Source organism: Euprymna scolopes, chromosome 46 (genome assembly GCF_053919585.1).
Source record: "Euprymna scolopes isolate OS-2025 chromosome 46, ASM5391958v1, whole genome shotgun sequence".
Taxonomy (NCBI): domain Eukaryota; kingdom Metazoa; phylum Mollusca; class Cephalopoda; order Sepiida; family Sepiolidae; genus Euprymna; species Euprymna scolopes.
This window is the reverse complement of record NC_136527.1, coordinates 10779918-10795880: the sequence shown is the minus strand read 5'-3', so window position 1 is coordinate 10795880 and position 15963 is coordinate 10779918. Positions and strand designations below refer to the sequence as shown.

Here is a 15963-nt window from a genome sequence, read left to right as displayed (position 1 = left end):
CTCTCACTTTATACTTAAATACTATTAATTAATTTTGTTCAAATCTGAAAAAATTAAAAAGAGAAACAAAAAAATCAACATATACACTACTTTAAGAAATTTTATCGACAACCAGATCTATAGTTTTTTGTTTTTATTTTAAATCTTTTCATGTTTATTTAAAAAAAAATTTTTGTTCATATTGAAAATCACAATAAGTATATATATATATATATTTTTTTTTTGCTTATTTTTTTTTCTCCAAAAAAAATAATAATTCTGCAAAAAAAAAAAAATTCTGCTCATCAGGAAAAATCAGATTTGGTAAGCGGAACTTTTACTTATCTGCCTGGATGTTTTGTTTTTAATTTGAACGTAATTCTTTTGTTGTCTGGAATGTGTTTGATGATTTTTCCAATAGCTCGAAACATTTGTGCTTCACGGTTTGTTTGTTTGACGAAGAAAAAAAAAAAAATTGCATCCGATTACAATCTCCTTGTTTGAGCTTCCATAACCTTACAGGTTATTGATAGTCTTTTTTTTTTTTATACTTGGTTTGTGTTTAGTGCAGTCATAAAGCTGGCAAGTAAACTACAAGTGTGTGTGTGTAAAAAAAAAATACTGAAATCAAAATTATTAAAGTTCAGGGATATATATATATATATATATATACATATATATATATATATATATACTTAATTGGAAAACAATAACCTCACATATATATATATACATATATATATATATATACTTAATTGGAAAACAATAACCTCACATATATATATATATATATATATATATATATACATATATACTTAATTGGAAAACAATAACCTCACATATATATATATATACATACATACATATATATATATATATATATATATATATATATATATTCAGTCACTCTGATGAGTCGTAGATGACGAAACACGTGTCAGTGGATAATTATATTTTTAAAATAATATATATATATATATATACCGCTCCCCATTTAGGAGGTATCAAATTGGTCAAAGGGAAAATTATTCCCAACTCGCATTTAGGTAAAAATGCACTTTTGTATAAATAATTGAATTCATTCAAAAAGTATTGCTAACAAAAACAAATAAAACCATATATATATATATATATATATATATATATATATATATATATATATATATAATCATACATTTACTGAGTAAATGGTAAAAAAAACTATAAAAGAGCAAAATACTTTTTTATTACTGTTTTTTAATCTGCTTAGTTACATATGTTTCCATTACCAGAATCTAATTAACGATGTGATAGTTTCATCAAACTTTGCAGATTTTAAAAACGGTAGTAAAAAAAAAACATTTCCCTTATAAAGAAAAGAAAACAAGTGAAAGTATTTTAGCAAAGTATTGAATAACACATTATATATATATATAGATATATACACACACACACAATAAACGCACACACACGCATAGAATAAATGTATGTCTTGAATATACACATATATAATAAATACGTATATATTTAATACCTACACTATACCTACCTATCATATTGATAATTTAAAGAATACTTGTATAATATTTTGATCACATTAAATATATTGAATACATGTATAATATATTATATTTATTCTATATATATATATGGGTATATATTGAATAAATATAATACCTATATATATATATATATATATATATATATATATTGAATAAATATAATACCTATATATATATATATATATATATATATATATATAATACCTATATATATATTGAATAAATATAATACCTATATGTATATATATATATTAGTGGTGGGACGATTAATCGGAATCGTTAATCGTAAGAATCGTGTATTTTGGGAGGTATCGGAATCGCATCGTTAAAAAATACCTTAATTTTCCGATTTCTTCATTACGATTCTTTTAGTCTGATGTTGAAAAAAAGAAAAAAAATTCCTGATATTTCTAACCGCAAGAGAGAAATAAAAAGAAACCAAAGAAATTCATTATTAACAGGGAAATGCTTAGTGCCCCTCCCTTACAAGGTTCATTCATTCAGATCTATTGTAATCAAAACTACAAAAGAGTTAACTTGAAAAGAAGTATGCAGGGCTCTATATAGCGAGTAAAAATTAAAAAAACGCTTATCTTTTTGGCGATTGTTTTTTTTTACTGACAAATCTTCTAATACTGAATGAAAATGCTTTTTCAACTTATATTTTCTTAAAATAAAACGAGCAAAGTCAAATTATTTAAACAGTAAAAGGTTTAATAGAACAATATACTTTTTTTTCTTTTTTTAAAAGAAGGCTTTTGAAAGAAATATCTCTAAAATGAAATTGATCACGTTGTATTATTTCGCAAAGTTTTGACAGTAGTCGGTTTCTTTTGAAGTTTAAAAAAAATCGACCCCATACCTATCTCTTCCAAACCTAAAGTTATTAAATAACCCCTTCGTTAATTTAAGGGTAATTAATTCAATTCAGTCAAGTTTTTGTTTTTTTAATTTCATTGAAATAAAATCCATTATTTTTTTTTTCTCCAGAAAGAGAAAACCCTGAATTTGATTATATTAAAAGCAGAATAATATAATCTTTTTTCTAGAATTTTAAATTGAAAATTAAAAGTGTTTTGCGCAATTCTTTGCCGAACGAAAAAGAAATTAATATATATATATTTTTAAAAGGTTTTGTAATCAGTTAATTTTTATGTCTAAATAATATTTACGATTAATTAAATAATTTCATTTTAAAAAGTATTTATAAATAGAATTTTACTAAGGACTTATAGTTGGGTTTGTATTACTGTACACATAGATTCGAAAAAGTTGTCAAAAAACAAATATATAACAAATAAATGTTATTAAAGGCAAGATAAGTTATTTTTCTACCTAACTGGATATATTTTTCGGGTTTTTATTCAATGTAACATGTTTATTCAGCTCGAAAAGCATACAGTGTTTACCGATGTATTGGAAAATTCAAAATGGCGCCCGACACTCTCTTTAACACGGTAAGTTTGGGAAAAGATGTTTTAAATAATAAACTATACAAAATACTGCTAGAAACTCGCTCAATATATGTTACCGTGACATATTTTGATATATATTCGGTGTTTTTTTTAATAGTATTTTGTCTAGTTTATTATTTATAACACCTTTTCCCGAACTTGCCATGTTAAAGAGAGTGTCGGGCGCCATTTTGAATTTTCCAATACATCGGTAAACACTGCATGTTTTTCGAGCTGAATAAACATGTTACATTGAATAAAAACAAAAAAAATGTATCCAGTTTGGTAGAAAAGTAACTTATCTTGCCTTTGATAATATTTGTTTGTTATATATTTGTTTTTTGACAACTTTTTCGAATCTATGTGTACAGTAATACAAACCCGGTTATTTTGTATCTACGGCGCCATGTCACGTGGTATATTGTTTTTTTTTTTCATTACGCACGTTCATTTATAAATTATTAAATTAAATATTTATCTTTTTTATATTTAATTAGTATATATTTTCTTTCTCTTCCGCTATATTTTTTTTATTTAATTCATTAAATCTGCTAATTATGAGGACCAAAATAATGAATCGTGTGTATTTATTCTCTAATTTTCTTGTTTTTGTTCTGTTATATAAATTCTATTTTATTTGTTTTTTCTCTGAAGGATAAATTCTATTTTCTTTGAGTTTTTTTTTCTGTATTCCAATTAAGTAAAATAAATTTTCTCTAGAATAAATTTTGCTAATTTTTCCGTTTAGTTTGCTATATAATAATTTTATTTAATCCAAAACACGACGGTGTAGACATAAAATATCTCTTCCAAAGTTAGGGAACATATTTGGGAACTACCGACCATAAGTATAAAACTACCTGGTATATTTCAAAACAATAAATTCCCTAGGAATCGGAATCGGAATCGTACTTGGTATCGGAATCGTTAATCAATATTTTCCTGGAATCGGAATCGTATAAAAATTAGGAATCGTCCCAACACTAATATATATATATATATATATATATATATATATATATATATATATATATTCCTATATGCATTTCAACTCTAGCCGATTAAACCTTTGACCTGCCCCACTGGAAACACCCCCCAGAAACACAATCGGTGCTAGCAGAAATAAGAAGAAATTCCATAAACTTTTAACAAAACTTTTATATAAAAATATCTGGAGAAAGCTTGAAACACGTTATTAAAAGATTTAAAAAAAAAAAAAATGATAAAAATCTGAAAAACCTACAATTGTTAATGGCTACACTCTTTTAAATATACACTTTTTTCTCTTATTCGAACCACACAACCATCACACACACATATATATATATATATATATATATATATATATATATAAAGCGATGGTTGTGTGGTTTACCCCACCATATATATATATATATATATATATATATATATATACAGGGTGGGGCAAAGCGACTTGCTTATTTGGAATATCAGTCAAATTCACATAAGTAAGTTACATATATATATATATATATATATATATATATATATATATATATATATATAAATGTGTTGCAATCAGTGCATTCTATATTTTGCCTGTCTTTAGCATGATTCGTAAGAAAACTATTTTTGTGTAATGGATGTTGTTATTAAATGATCATTTTATAAAATTGCACGATGTAGACTAGACATGAATTACAATGTTTGTTTAAAAATCGCGAAATGCGTTTTTGACTTGAAAAAAAAATCATCAGATTTTCAAAGATCAAAATAACACGTAATCCCGCAAAGCAAGAAGCAGAAGACAACTGATTTATTTTCTTCCGTGTTTATTTACTGGGGGCTACTATTGGGGACATAATTTGCAGGGACATTATGAAGGGAGTTGAGTAGCAAGATGTTTAAGCAGCAGGCCTCGATGAATTTATCATAAAGAGACTGGAACTGGATCTTTTTATTTATTCTTCTATCATAAAATGATGTTAAAGTCAGACCCACGTAGCATTATGATTAGGGTTATGACAACAGCATATTCTTTTCCTTGTTTTGATTCTCAGGTATATATCCATTGATATCTTATATGCTATTATGTAGACTGATGTGGTTCTTGGTTTATTAATTTTTAGCGACGAATTATGTGTTATCACTAGGGATATGACAACAGCATATTCTTTTCCTTTGATTCTCAGGTATATATCCTTTGATATCTTATATGGTTTTTATATTTTCTCGGTTGATTAACTGTGTCTAACTGTGTCGGATATATACTCGAGAGTCAAAACAATGAAAAGAATATGCTGTTGTCATAGCCCTAGTTATCACGTCTATCAATAAAAAGGAGGAGATAATGCCTAGGAGGTTGGTCTGATGACTACAAAACAGACACTACATTATCCCCTCTCAACAAGTTGTGTGTGTGTGTGCAGTTAGAGAGGAATAGGCTGGACAGATGAGAAAGAGAGGATTAGAGAGATTGTCTCGAATACTGTTCTTAATTGGTAACTTCTGAATAGGGCTATGACAACAGCATATTCTTTTCCTTGTTTTGATTCTCAGGTATATATCCATTGATATCTTACACGTTTTTATGTAGAATGATGTGGTTCTTGGTTTATTAATTATGTCTAACTGTGTCGGATATATACTCGAGAGTCAAAACAAGGAAAAGAATATGCTGTCATCATAGCCCTAACTATGACCTGCAAATTTTCATTGGTTATTGTTATGCCTTGTTATTGGCATATAACATTCTTTTGTTTTAAAAATCATTTCAGCTGAGGATAGTAAATTTTTTCAAATAAAATCAGCAAGGGGATAATTCATATTTTAACTTGAAGAATATGATGGCAGTTATCCCCCTTGTAACTAAATATTATATCCTTTAGTAGTCAGCTAAATATTAACAACGTCAGCATTTTTATCTTGGTTTACATTCTTACGCAAGTTAAAATATGAATTATCCCCTTGCTGATTTTATTTTAAAAAACTATTTGAAAATATTTACAGGTGAAACAATTTTAAAACAAAAGAATGTTATATGCCAATAACAAGGCATAACAATAACCAATGAAAATTTGCAGGTCATAGTTAGGGCTATGATGACAGCATATTCTTTTCCTTGTTTTGACTCTCGAGTATATATCCGACACAAACATAATTAATAAACCAAGAACCACATCAGTCTACATAAAAACGTGTAAGATATCAATGGATATATACCTGAGAATCAAAACAAGGAAAAGAATATGCTGTTATCCTAGCCCTAGTCCGAAGTTACAAATTAAGAACAGTATTCGAGACAATAATTTTTTGAAATAAAATCAGCAAGGGGATAATTCATATTTTAACTTGAAGAATATGATGGCAGTTGTCTAAATATTATTCCCTTTAGTAGTCACTAAGTACTTGAGCATTTTTATCTTTGTTTACATTCTTACGCTAGTGTACATGGAAAACCCTACTCATAGAGCTGATATGTAAAAAGAAAATATCCACAGATAAGTGTTCTATCATTACAACTCTACACTGTGATTTAGTGACAATCACAGGCAACATGAATTGGAACAAATAGATTGAGGACATTGCCAAGGCTGCTGCAAAGAAGGTGGGCTCTCTTTACTCTTCTAGAAAATCACTTGTATCAGAGAGTGTCCTATATCTTTACAAAGCCACCATCTACCTGTCTATGGAATATTGTTGCCATATCTCCCCCCCCCCTAGACAAGTTCTCAAAAAGAGTCTAAGATCTAATAGGTCCTTCATTGTTGGCTAAGCTTAGACCTCTGTCATTTTGCTGCAATGTTTCATCCCTGTGTCAGTTTTACAAGTATTTTAATGGAAAGTGCTCTGATGAGCTCTTCACACTTGTATCCCCCTCGACGTACATACTCTTGACTAACCCTAATCTTTTCACCCTTGTGCAGGGTCCATAAATGAATCTCCGCTCTTATAGATTTAGCACGATCAACTAAGCTCCAACCCCTGTTCCATCGCCACAATGTTGCAGCTCTGTGACTGTTTTACAAGTATTTTAATGGAAGATGCTCTGATGAACTCTTCACATTTGTATCCCCCTTGATGTATATACCCTCAACCAACAAAATTCTACCCCTTTACTGTAGACGTCCCTACATATCAGAAAGTGCCACATAGCGTATTTCTTCAGACTGTTAGATTTTGGAATTCCCTCCCTGTTTCCCTAACTGTACCAACATCTCACTCATCTTTTCGAGATAGTCCTTGTTAAACATAGTACCAAACTTTTATGCCTCCTTTGGGGTGAACAAAAGTTCAAAAACTTTAATTCCAAAATAAAATGTTAGAATCTTAAAAATTAATTCCAACTTAAGTTTTTCGAATAACAAAAAAAAAATAATTATTATCTTAGCACTTTCTTGAAAAATAATAATTACTTTAGCACTTTCTTGAAAAATAATTACTTTAGCACTTTCTTAAAAAATAAATAATTACCTTAGCACTTTCTTAAAAAAATAATTACTTTAGCACTTTCTTAAAAAAATAATTACCTCAGCACTTTCTTTAAAAACAAAAATAATTACCTTAACACTTTATTTAAAAGGAATAATAATTACCTTAGCACTTTCTTAAAAAAGTAATTACCTTAGCACTTTCTTAAAAAAATAATTATCTTAGCCATCATAAAAAATAATTACCTTAACATTAGCACTTTAAAAAAATAATAATTACTAACACTTTCTTAAAAAAAAAATAATTACCTTAGCCCTTTCTTAAAAAAACAAAAATAATTACCTGAACACTTTATTAAAAAATAATTACCTTAACACTTTATTAAAAAAATAATTACCTTAGCATTTTCTTAAAAAAAAATTACCTAAGCCTTTATAAAAAATAATAATTACCTTAGCATATTAAAAAAAATAATTACCTTAACACTTTCTGAAAAAAAAAATTACCTCAGCACTTTCATAAAAAAACAATTACATTAGCAGTTTAAAAAAAAACAAAAATAATAATTACCTTAACACTTTATTAAAAAAAAAATTACTTCAGCTCTTTCTTAAAAATAAATAATAATTACATCAACATTTTCTTGAAAAAAATAATTACCTCAGGCTTCATAAAATTATAATAATTACCTGAGCACTTTCTTAAAACAACAAAACAACTTCGTAAGAGAAAGAACTACCAAATAAAACCAAAATATTGTACATTAATTTTGTGGCTGCCTATTAGAGTACCATCTGAAGAACAGATACTACACTTTGATCTTGACCATTTATTAGAGTACCTATTTACAATGCCTCCCCACGGGACAGAGTTAGACACCAAGGTCGTTTTTTAAGGTGGAGAAAAGGTACAAAAATAAAAATTGTCTCAATCGTGGAGGATTGATCCTCCACTGAAAGAGAACGAGAAATGGAAGTGCCGTATCTGAAGAACAGATACTACACTTTGATCTTGGCCAAAAGGCTGTCTATTAGAGTGTGTATTTATTTGCTCCCCCACCGAGCAAATTCGGCACAAGGCCGATTTTTAAAGTGAGGAGTGAAGGGGAAATGGGGACCAACTCCCCGGGGAATAGGGGAGCTGGATAGTGACAATTGGTATGAAGGGTTGCCCCTACATTGACCAAGGTCTTTGCTTGACACTTGTTGCCCAGGCCCCGAAGGCCGAGGAAGTTACATCTAGGGATCATCTACTGTGTAGGGTGGACTTTGCTGCTAGTCAGGTTTGTCGGGTATTTATGTCGAGGGGGTACAAGTACTTGTTAGTTTGTCAGAGCATTCACCATTAAAATACTTGTAAAAAAGGCAGAGGGATGCAACATTTCCTCGATGGGACAGAGGTTGAAGCATAGATGACTGTTCAGGACCTATCAGGTTGGTGACTTCCTTTTTAACCCCGTCCAGGAGTCAAAGACTAGTAGCAGATGCACCCGCACAAATGTGACAGCAATACTCCATACATGTGTGAATGGTGGCGTTGTAGAGGTACAGAATATATAAATATATATATATATATATATATATAATTTTAAAAGTCTCTTTAATTACTAGAGAGCAATATATATATATATATATATATATAAAGATGATTGATATTTTATAATTGAAATTAAAAATCGGTTTCACAAGGAAGAACAAAATCAATAAAGTGTACGATCGTTTCGGAAACGATGTTTTTATTGAGATGGACAATAATTTTATCATTTTGTTTTGGGTGGAGGTTTTTGAAACAATTGATTTTGTTTGTTCTTCCTTGTGAAACCGATTTTTAATTTTAATTATAAATTATCAATCATCTTACTAAATATTGAAATAGCTTTAGGACATGTATGTCTATCGAGCTTATTATATATCTACATTACAACGAGCACTGTTTTCTTTTCTTTTAATTGTATTAACGAATTTATTAGTACATTAAAATATACTCTGCTCTTTAGACTGTTGTTCTAATCCCCTTAATATATATAGATATATTTAGTAGAAATGGTAATTAATAAAAACTGAAGAAAGTGCTCAATACTGTTGTAGAGCAAATATGCGTTTTATTTTTATTACCGTAAAAACGTATATATATATATATATATATATGGTAAACAACTGATGATCCCTTGAAAAATAAAAAAATTGGTATTATAGTAAATTCGAGAGAGTTGATGCAGTGATTGCAGGTGATTAAATGACTTACTGACTAGATGGGTTTTTTTTTTTAACGAATGATAAAAAGTAATTTTTTGTATAGTTTCAAATGTTAAAAACTTCAAAGACTATATATATATATATATATATATATATATATATATATATATATATATATATAGATTTTTCTGTGTGCTAGAATATTTTCATTTTAAATTCTACGCAATTATGCAGAATGTAGAAACTATGCATAAATATAATTCAACGTAATATAAAATATCTAATAAGAAACCATAAAAATAAATAATTTTAATTCAAAAAATGTTGTCAGCGGGACTTTAATAAAATCAGTTTGTGTACTATACTTTACAGCTTGCTTGGACCCTTGTAATGTTGTACAGTTTGTTAATGGCATGGATTTCTCCTTCGTTCTCATTACATACAGTGTCTATCACTCTCACTTACATCTCTCTCTCTCTCTCTCTCTCTCTCTCTCTCTCTCTCTCTCTGTTTTACAAAAGCATGAACTGTTTACATTTTTTTTTTGTTGGTTTGCGGATGAGGCATCCGAATATTTATCCGAAATTGCATGGAGACTATTTGTTGAGATGTTGTACCTTTCCGTCATACTTTAGAAAACTTAGATCTGATAGATTTTTTTTGGTGTAGAACTGCAATGCAATTTGCCACACGATATGCATCGTCACGATGAAAGACAGATTTCGTGCCGGCACTTTTGCACCACACGAACGCCGCCATTAAAAAAAAATTTTTTTTTCTTTGTGCAAACTGTCGCCAAGTGGCACTTCTCGGGTTTGCAAAGTTTCAACCTGATTCAACAGTGATAATAACTCAATCAAGTTCATCAATTTCATTCCATTCAAATTGTTTATTAATTAAAAAAATTAAAACTATAATATATATAATATATAATAACGTTGTTGACCCTTTAACAGGAGCCACCAAAAAAAAAAAAAAAAAAAAGATTAAAGGCGGAGGGTGTCCATCCCCTAAAAATGCGTGTTTTACACAATATTTATTTTTTTTAATTTTTATTCTTAAAGTTTTTTTGTTTTTTTCCCAACGATTATAATAGATTACAGACTTGAGTATCATATTAGCGGGAAAAAATTTTTGAAAAAAAAAAAAAAATTAATGACTTTTAAGAAGGGGCGGAGGTTCACTTTCGTGTTATAACTTTCGTAATCATGTGACACGTCGGTAAAGGAATGGACAGTAAGTTAGGTAGCAACGAAGTAGAATGTTATAACGAGAAAGTGACCCCCCCCCCCGTCTTAAGTCATTAATTAATTTTTTTTTTTTTCCAATTTCTTCAGTTAATATGAGACTTGAGACTTATGATGATTGTCGGGGGTGGGGGGAATGAAAAACACGCATTTTTACAGGGTAGGCACGCTCGTATAGGTCCGCTAAAATAGAACATACTTTTTGACATTGACAATTTTACTTAAAAAAAAAAAAATCCAATGTTGCTTTAATTTGAAAAATATTTCATTCAAATTATTAGGTACTTGTACAGTTTAGTGAAAACATTAAAAAAAAAGTTTAAATTGTATGTATGCGTTATAGAACGAAGTTCTCCGAAAAAAAATTTCACTTAATTTCATCAAGTAGGTTTTTTTTTTTTTTTTTTTTTTTTTTACTGGGAAAAAACAATTTATGATACCAAGCAAAATGTTCGATTTTTAGGAAGAAAAGCTAGTATTAAAGATGGGGAGGGAGTGTCTGTGCTTTAACTGGAGTTATCTCTCTTTGGCATTTCTAAAATGCAAACAATTTTTTTTTTAAATCCAACATGGCCGCCTTCAACGCGCTTGCATAAAAACGTGTTTTTCCGCTGTAAAAAAAAACTACTTGATGAAATTAAGTGAAATTTTTTTTCGGAGAACTTCGTTCCATAATAATCTTCGTAATAATCTTCGTTCGATACATACAATTTAAACTTTTTTCGATATTTTCATTTTTTAATGTCTTCGCTATACTGTACAAGTGCCAAATTATTAAATTGTTAGGAAGTAAAATCGAATTTTACTTTAATTCAAAAATTGTTTTATGGAAAAAAAAAAATCATCCAATGTTGCTTTAATTAAAAAATTGTTTTATTAAATTTGTATTTTCTTACGCAGACTTTTTGGTTTCGGAATCGGATGGGGGGGGGGGCTGTTTTTTTTTTATTTAGCTGTGTTCTTTGACCAAGAAGAAATTGGAGTTATCGCCCATAACAATGGCGCTGTCTGTGTAATGCAGAAGTGCCTTGGTGTCCACGTTTGTGACGTAACCAAAGAGTTATTTTATTCTATTTTTGTTTCCTTTTAGAAACTCGGCGAAAATATTAATATTTTTTTTTTTACAAAGATTAAAAATCCTCTACCAAAAGATCAAAGGGCCATAACTCTGCAGATCGAGTTGAGTTATCCCCCTTTGAACATTTTTCAGCCTTTCAACATTTAAGCGTAACTTGTCAAGATGGCAGTCTGTCTGCAGAGAAATAAATAAACTGTTTCTTATTTGTTATGTGTTCAACGTCGATATTTATTTCGTTTTCCGTTCTTATTGCAGTTGATTTATTTCAAGCATACGCACAAATACTCGATCACAAGTGAATATCCTCTGGAGTCGTTTAGTAATTTTTTAGGTACCTCCAACGCGAGACACAGAGTTAACCCCGCCCCCATATGTAACACGATGTAACTGTAATTGGGTTTGTTTTTACTATACACATAGATTCGAAAAAGTTGTCAAAAAAAACAAAAAAACAAAACAAATATATAACAAATGTTATCAAAGGCAAGATAAGTTACTTTTCTACCTAACTGGATATGTTTTTTTTTTGTTTGTTTTTTTTTGTGTGTGTGTTTTTATTTAATGTAACATGTTTATTCAGCTCGAAAAACATAGTGTTTACCGATGTATTGAAAAATTTAAAATCGCACCCGACTCTCTCTTCGACACGGTAAGTTTGGGGAAAGGAGTTAAAAATAACAAGACAAAATACTGTTAAAAACTCACCGAATATGTCAGCCTATGTCATGGTAACATATATTGACCGAGTTTCTAACAGTATTTTGTCTAGTTTTTTTTATTTTTTAACTCCTTTTCCTAAACTTACCATGTAAAAAAGAGTCGGGCGCCATTTTTAACTTTCAAATACATCGGTAAACACTGTTTTTCAAGCTAAATAAACATGTCACATCAAATAAAAACACTAAACACATATCCAGTTAGGTAGAGAAGTAACTTATCTTGCCTTTTGATAACATTTATTTGTTATATATTTGTTTTTTTTTGGGTTTTTTTTGACAATTTGATATTAACATCATAACTTTTGTACCATTTAAAAGAAGCTTCAATCAAATCGACAAGTATTTAAAAAAAAAAAAGAAAAAGTCACAGCATACGAAAATAATGAAAAATGCGAGATCAAAATCGTGTTTACTTTATAAACCCCTTACAACAACATCTCTATCTAGTGATCATTTTGAGGCCGTAAACACACCCGTGTTTCAAAACACCCGTGTTTCAAAAAGCTAGCAAAAATCAACTAATGGTCAGATTTTCATGAAATTTTGGATATGTATTCAATTTAAAATTAATTTATATCTTAAAAGCAATTTTCGTTAAATATGTGAGGAAAACATTTTTTTTTGTTCTAACCCTCCTCCCATTTCATATTATGAAAACTAAACAAAATAAATTTAGGTCCCTAAAAATTGCAACATTTTTTAAAGCTAAAGAGGTTAATTAATTAATATATATATATATATATATATATAAACAAAAGTACCCGCCTTTGAGATTTGAAAAAAAAATCACTCGACTGGTCGAGTGTGAGGAAAAATTTACTCGCCCCAGAATAGTTTTACTCGTCCGCCTTTATGTCTTTGTTTCAATAAATATTCAACAAACCGTTAAAATACAATTATTAATTACAGTGAATTAATTATATATATATAAGCAAAAGTACCCGCCGTTGACTGGGTTCAAAAACAGCCTACAGAAAATGGACTCTGATTTATGAAAGTATGATAGGTTATGAAAAGGAAGGGTTGTAAAGAGATAGCTATATATATATATATATATATATATATATATATATATACACACACACACACACAGCTTTTGAGATTTAAAAAAAAAAAAATCACTCGGCCGCCGGTCAAGTGTGAGGGAAAATTTACTCGCCCCAAAATATTTTTACTCGTCCGACTTTGTCTTTGTTTCAGTCAATAATAGTAAATAATTTTACAACAGTTCAAGAAATTAACGTGTGTATAATCTAACAAGAAAATATTTGTTTAACTCTTGTAAATCAACTATTTTATTACTACAAACATTTCAGTAAATATTCAACAAAACGTTAAAATACAACACCAGTTTCTTTATATAGCATCATTCATATTATTGTTCCATAGAAATAAGAATCATTTCTTCGGATGCTTGACGGAACGATGCGTTTTTTCCTCTTTCAAATGTTCGTCTTTACTTTTGTAAGCATCAAGTGTGTGTAGTTGTGGCGTCGAAGAATTTTTTTTCCAAATGAATTTCAAAATCAGAGAGCTAAATGAAGGCGACATTTTGACTACATGCCGGATGTGTAAATTTGACCACTTGTTGACCTTTAGCTTGACTACTGTTTTTTTCAATACGATATTCCAATGGTCTCACAGCTAGAGATGAAAGAATTCACAAATGATGAGACATAGGGTGATAAAATAAATTTTCCTGTTTCTTTATTTAAAGAAATTTTATTGCCTGGTGGGCGAGTGATTTACAACTTTTAGTTGCCTCAAGAAATTTTCAATTGACTGTGGCTACCGGTAGTGTAAAGTCGAAAAGGCTATATATATATATATATATATATATATATATACTAGCAAAAGTACCCGTTGTTGACTGGGTTCAAAAACAGCCTACAGAAAATGGACTCTGATTTATGAAAGTATGATAGGTTATGAAAAGGAAGGGTTGTAAAGAGATAGCTTCGCATCTGGGGGTATCAAAACCAAAGCAAAATATGATGAAAGTAAAAATAAAATAGATAAACCCCATAATTTATTATACCATACCTGTTCACACTGAAATACTTATCACAATATTCTGTGAATCTATATTTAAAAACCTTTTAAACTTTGTGACATATTTCCATTCTATGGAGGTCAGGCACGAACGAACACCCCATAATTTTATTATACCATATTTCTTCAAACTGAAACATAATTATCAAAGTATACTTATGCAGATACATATGAAAAGTCTTTATTAAAGTTTATGCCTATTTCCATTCTATGGAGGCCAGGCGCGAACGCAGACCCCACAATTTTCTTATACCATCCCTACTTAAGTTAAAACATACTTATCAAAGTATTTTTATGTACATCTATATCAAAAACACTTGTAAACGTTTTTTTTAATTTTTTATTTCCATACTTTGTGGACGAGGCGCGAACGCTGACCCCACAATTTTAATGAACCGCCGTTCTGCCAGATCAAACATACCCATTCCTGTGTCTCGATACATCTGTCATTATATGTAATCAGTTTTTTAAAATAGTCAACCATATAGGAGCCTATCCGTGACCAGACACACACACACACACACACACACACACACACACACACACACACAGATATTCAGCTTTATATTATAGATATATAAACATTATAGATATATAAACATTATAGATATATAAACATTATAGATATATAAACATTTATTTCACTTACCTTGAAGTTGTAACTAAAAAATGAACCTGAAATAAATATTAACATTTTTTTTCTTACCAAAATATATTATAATTAGTTAAATTACTAAAATATATTATAATTAGTAAAATTACTACAAAAAAAAAAACAACAGAATTTTAAAAAAATAATTTTTGAAAGATTTAAATAAAATAAAATTTCAATCTTCCGTGATATGTTTAAGTTTTAAACATGGATTTCCGAGTAAAGTTTTCTTTTTTTTTTTTTTGCCTCCCCACGAGGACAAAGTTAGACACAAGGTCGGTTTTTAATGGAGACGGGGGAGGAACCAGCTCCCCAAAAGGGGCACTCTAGTTAATAAAAAAAATAAAAAAAAAGGTATTAGTCATGAAGGATTTCTTTTCCAGTATGGAAACAGATACTACACTTTGATCCTGCTGCCCCCCCCCCTCAAATATTTTCTTAAAATGAAAAAATAAATATTGGCAATTATAAAATAGCAAATTCAACTATAACTTGAAATTATTTTAATTGTTAAAAAAGATGTTTATTTCAAGGTGTGTGTATTGGGGGGGGGCTTGGTTTTAGCGCCTATTTTCAAAAGAAAATATACTGAGGTTTCTAATTTCTAATAAACCAAATAAAAAAAAAACGCGTCTTCCCTGATTTAATTAAAGC

At 29.2% G+C, this 15963-nt stretch overlaps 1 protein-coding gene across 29 annotated transcripts in view; it reads left to right on the top strand.

Moving 5' to 3' along the window:
* LOC145270991 (protein numb-like) overlaps window positions 1–15963 on the top strand; it is a 464442-nt gene that overhangs the window by 391281 nt on the left and 57198 nt on the right. For 10 of the 29 annotated variants that reach the window (XM_080126550.1, XM_080126548.1, XM_080126541.1 and 7 more), the window contains one exon: window positions 289–303. The exons of the other annotated variants lie outside the window; for them this stretch is intronic. In XM_080126550.1, coding sequence (XP_079982676.1) covers window positions 289–303 — 15 coding nt within the window. The remainder of the gene's footprint in view (window positions 1–288; window positions 304–15963) is intronic. 29 annotated transcript variants of the gene reach the window in all.